Source organism: Glycine soja, chromosome 12, assembly GCF_004193775.1.
Source record: "Glycine soja cultivar W05 chromosome 12, ASM419377v2, whole genome shotgun sequence".
Classification (NCBI taxonomy): Eukaryota; Viridiplantae; Streptophyta; class Magnoliopsida; order Fabales; family Fabaceae; genus Glycine; species Glycine soja.
In genome coordinates, this window is record NC_041013.1 from 9,663,463 (window position 1) to 9,668,307 (window position 4,845).

General features: G+C 31.2%; 1 protein-coding gene across 1 annotated transcript; it reads right to left on the minus strand.

Moving 5' to 3' along the window:
• On the minus strand, positions 1 to 2,745 carry LOC114379578 (putative cyclin-D6-1). The gene is made up of 6 exons (XM_028338259.1): positions 2,334 to 2,745; positions 2,151 to 2,231; positions 1,904 to 1,999; positions 1,576 to 1,792; positions 1,162 to 1,292; positions 1 to 812 (listed from the first exon to the last, which is right to left on the minus strand). Exons 1-6 carry the CDS (start codon positions 2,499 to 2,501, stop codon positions 531 to 533), a joined length of 975 nt encoding a protein of 324 aa, XP_028194060.1. The 5' UTR covers positions 2,502 to 2,745; the 3' UTR covers positions 1 to 530.
• Between the last annotated feature and the right edge of the window lie 2,100 nt (positions 2,746 to 4,845).

The following is a 4,845-nucleotide window of genomic DNA, read 5'->3' on the forward strand; positions in this document are numbered from 1 at the left end:
TATATAAAATGTATTGTGCTTACTAAATTAGTATTAATTTTCCAAGAAAGCTGTTCCTACACTGTTACAGTGTCACAATTATTAATTCCTTGCCAGAGGCTAAGCGACACATCCCCACTTAAACTACAAAACAAAACATATATAACAGACACGCAAAAATTCAACACTAAAATTCAAAGCCATGTTTTGTCTTTTTGTTTAGTGTTTAAGAAAAACAAAAATTCCCGCGACTTATAATATCATGTTCCTTGGCGTGCCCCTTTTAAAGAGAGTCCTACCAAGATCATATTACAGTGATTTTAAATCCACCAACATCATCATCATCGACCCTTCTCAATCTCGTCCTATTACACTTTCTGATCCACTTCAATTTTCAATTTTTCGAATTTTCCCATTTTGTTTCTCTTCTTTTTGATGATATGACATTATGACTAATGACTTGGTAGTAGTTGCTTTCTGATGGACCAGAGGGGGTAAAAGTAAAAATCGTAATTGTTTGTTGTCTTTTTCTTCTTCTTTTTTTTTTTTTTTTACTTTTCACTCTCTCTCTCGCATGGTTGAATCCAAGAATTGAGGATTGTTGGATTGTTTCCACCACAGCCAGTGATTTTCCTTCTTTTGAGATCCCCAAGAGGAGAATCAGCAGCATTAGCAACGGTGATTCCGTTGGTTTTTTCACTTTCTGAACTCAGAAAATGATGGTCCAACACATTAATCGGTGTGTCTGACCTTGAAACCCCATTCAACGCAGAAGAGTACTCTTCCTCTATGGCTATGTCTTGTATCACTTTGTAGCACTGCTCCACGATTTCCTGCAGTGAACTTTTCGTACCATCTATTAAATTCAATCAATTTTCAAAATAGACTTTCACACTTATCCCTGCCCTTAAAAAAAATAATTACCCCCTTCGTTTAATTATAATCATCATATAATATCTCATTATCATTTAAATTTTTTAATATATTATTAATTATGTCATGCACAACAAAATTTATAAATAAATTAATAACAACATAAAGTTAATTTTATAAAATTATTATTTTCTTTTTTCTATTTATTACTTTCTTTTAATTTATGTAAAATATTTTAGAACAATAATTACTTTTGTAAGAAAGGAGTAATAATAATAATAATAATAATAATAAAGGAAGAATGTGTACTTTATTTACATATGAAGAATCGGATATTGCTTTTAAGAAGAACGGATATTGAAAAGGAAACAACTCATGAGAAGCACAAAGAAGAGCAGATGCAGCAATTATAGATGGCTTGAATCCCCAAAGCCTTATCTCTGCATAAAAAAGAAAATATTTAATAAATGAGAATATAGGTATTAAATTAAATTAAATCATACCATGTACTATCATATGCAGCATGATTTTTGTACACCTCAAAAACTTACTAGTTACCATCAAGAGAAAGATAAAAGAGAAACAAAAGTAGATGCAACCAATGATACGAGTGAAATAATGGGATGGGATTAAAGAGATAAAAATAAATTAATGATGTGTTAATTAAATATTTAGAAAACTAAGGTGTACAAAAATCATTCCTCATGTCATATTTATCAATACCTCTTTGTGACTTGAATATGATTTCAGAGGCACGGTTTTTCAGAACCTGCCCCATTGGCGACTCTTTGAGCCCCATCAAGGCAATAAAGAAAGCTACGAAAGAGAATGGGGTGATCGATCTCATTCTCCATTGTAATGCTCCCAAGATGAGTGCTTCCATTCTTTGTATTGTTTGTGTCTCAAAGATGATGCCACCATCACTTTGATTCAAAAGGGCCTAATAAAATAAAACCACCGTCAATGTATAATACCAAATTACCATTTTTTTAATGAAATTACCCTCTTATGTTATCAAAACACCACTTAGAATGTATAATGGGATTTTTACCTGGATATCAGTGGCAGGGTATTCAGTTCCCATCATCTTGACAGTTAGAGAAATGCAAGAGACAGCAACGAGCCTCAGGGCCCATGGCTTTGGTTGCTGTTACATAAACCAAAGTTCGAGTCATATGTTAAGGGAGGAGGATCCAATAGATATTCTTTAATCTTAAAAAAAAAGAATATGAATCAATATAATTGAAGAAAATAAACAAACAATCTTATAAAAAAAACTAGCACATTTGGATTCTTACCAGAATCCCTTGGTTGGTCAGGAACCGGTCCAGATAGTTGATAGCAAGGTAAGACAAAACCGGATCCAAAGCACAGGACAACTGAAAGAACAAAACCAACCAATGCACACCGAGATTACTATGTTTAAGAAAAAAACAAATCTTTTTTTCTCAGACAATATAATAAACGCTTTTGGCACATACCTGTGAGATTAAGGAAATGAGTTCTCTTCTGACAGAGATGTCAAGATCTCTAGCTTTGAGAGTCTGAGAGTGATTCTGTGATGGGGTGTGGTCAGATTCAATGAGGAAGAGGTAAGAGACATCATCAGAGTGAAGATTTTCTAAAGGGTTTTCAAGGTCAAACTCCATGGTATAGGTGAAAGGAAGGTACTACTCGGTGGGGGCTTAAAAGGCAAGGAAAAGCATGTTGAAGGGAGGAAAAGTGATAAAGGTAAAGCTTCTGTAGAGAGGAGAGGGTTTTCAACTTTCTTCAAATGAATACTATGGAGTTGCTTCAGTTCTTCAACAACTATGCTACTTTTCTTTTTCTAGCTGTTTTGCTTTGCTAGTTGATGCTCTCTTTATTAGTGTTGTTGGTGTGCCTTCTGTGTTCGTGTCTCTCTCTCTTCACCCTTATTGTCTCTCTTTGGTAGTATATATATTAATTTTGGGAAAATGGGAGGTTTTGGTCCACTGTGTTCAGGGTTGCATGAGATGGTGGTGCTGTGGCAGGACCAGATTGGTGCAAGCACAAGTCAATTTTAATGGGAAAGTTTAGTTTGACATTCAAGAGTTGAATTGTGCACTGTGTTTTTTCCTTTTTAAATACTATTAAAAAAAAAAGTGAGTTAATACGGTAGGTGATTATGTAAGACCTATATTAGTTTGTGAGATTTTCCTGAGCGTACCTTAATGCTCAATGGCATGCCACACTGTTGATTAAGACGAGTGCAAATTGGTACTATTGAATATTGATACCCCATGACCCCAAAATTGAAATGGAATATGCAAGCAAAATGTTATCTACTCCAATAAATGTTTCATCAGTCATCACTTTTTTTAAAAGCCTAATTATTTAGAATAAGTTGTGCTGCATTTTTTGGTGGATTCGTGGGATTGAGCATCGAAAAATAGCAGCTGACAATGAAATGCTTTGATGAATCAATCCTAATCATATGGCTATTGCCTCCGGCAATCAACATGACCAATTTAATGTCACTAATGATGTATTATGTTTCTAAGATAAAGCAAAGGACCAGATACGAGTGGTCAGTTTCGACCAGATACGAGTGGTCAGTTTCTTGAAAATTTCTCTAATTAGTATGTGGATTGAACATAAACGAATTATCAAATTCATATGATAAAGTAATTTTTTAACAATGTGTTTGGTTCGGTTGATATAAAAGTGAAAATGGGTTAAAAGGAGATGAAAGTAAAAGTGACACCATATTCAATTGAACTATTTTGAAGATGAAAGTAATGAAATATGCATGAACTCAACTTAAATTTTCATTCCAAAAACTAGTGTAAACAACTGAAACATCATATAACATCATATCTGTTTTTTCTTTGGAGCACATTGATACATAATTGGATCTCTTACTAAAGAAATTTAATGGTTGAGTGAAGTGGATGAATTGTTATAAATTCTATAATATATATCTTTGAGATAAAGGAAACTGAATTCACCTCTCCTATATTAAATAATATATAATATTTAATAATAAGAGCAAATAATATTATTAATAATAAAAATGAAACAAATAATAATAAATATTAATTAAAATAAATATTGTTTATAATAATAAAAGTAAAAAAAATTAATAATAATATTGATAATCAAATTATTATAATAAATAATAATAATAATAATAATATGTTTTTATTTAATATTAAATTATTTTCTTTTATTTTCTTACTTATTAAATCACTTTAGTTCAAATACTTCATTTTTATTCTATTATCTTTCACTTCAAACAAACAATCTCACTCTTCTACTATCTTTCACTGCTTCAAACTAAATCATTTTTTTTATTTCTTTTCATTACTCTCAAACGAAGACATTGTTAGTCAAGTTTATACTTGGACATATATAGTCATAACTTCTATGCTGCACTATTTGAAGTGATAGGAAAAAATGGTTGGAGTGTGATTCACAATATTTTTGGTTTGGAGGTACAAAATCATATTAAGTACAAACTTATGGTGAAATTATCACAAAATAATTATTTATTGCTTCCAAAAATTATAATGAGTTCATCCCACTTTATTACTAATTAAGTATGCACTCAATAGTCAATTCTAGATGCTCTTACTTTAGAATGAGCTATTATTAAGATTTTGATATAAAATACTACAACTTTACAATTGTAGTGTGACACTAAGGCTTATCTTGTGAATTTATTAGCATGTTTGGTTGGACGGTGAAAAAAAAATGCGCATAAAAAAATGTAAAAAGATGAAAGTTATACAAATCAGCTTAGCTGCAAATATGAAAATAACAATTCGGGTTTCCTTCAACTTGACGCAAAACCAAACAAATGCCAAGAAAGCCTTAATAGAAGACCAAATATTATAGTTTTATGTTTTTATTATTATTTACTCTTGAGGATAATTTAGTTTTTGTTTTTTTTAAGCTTAGTTAAAGACCACTCATCTTGTACTTGAGCTAGCATAAATTAAAGGGTAATTAGATAGTTATATGTTAATTATA

Coding starts and splice junctions, on each gene's coding strand:
- LOC114379578 (XM_028338259.1), bottom strand. CDS start 2,501: ATGGAGTTTGACCTTGAAAACCCTTTAGAAAATCTTCACTCTGATGAT. Junction 2,000..2,150: donor TGACCAACCAAGGGATTCTG/GTAAGAATCCAA, acceptor TTTATGTAACAG/CAACCAAAGCCATGGGCCCT. Junction 1,793..1,903: donor ACCCTGCCACTGATATCCAG/GTAAAAATCCCA, acceptor TTATTTTATTAG/GCCCTTTTGAATCAAAGTGA.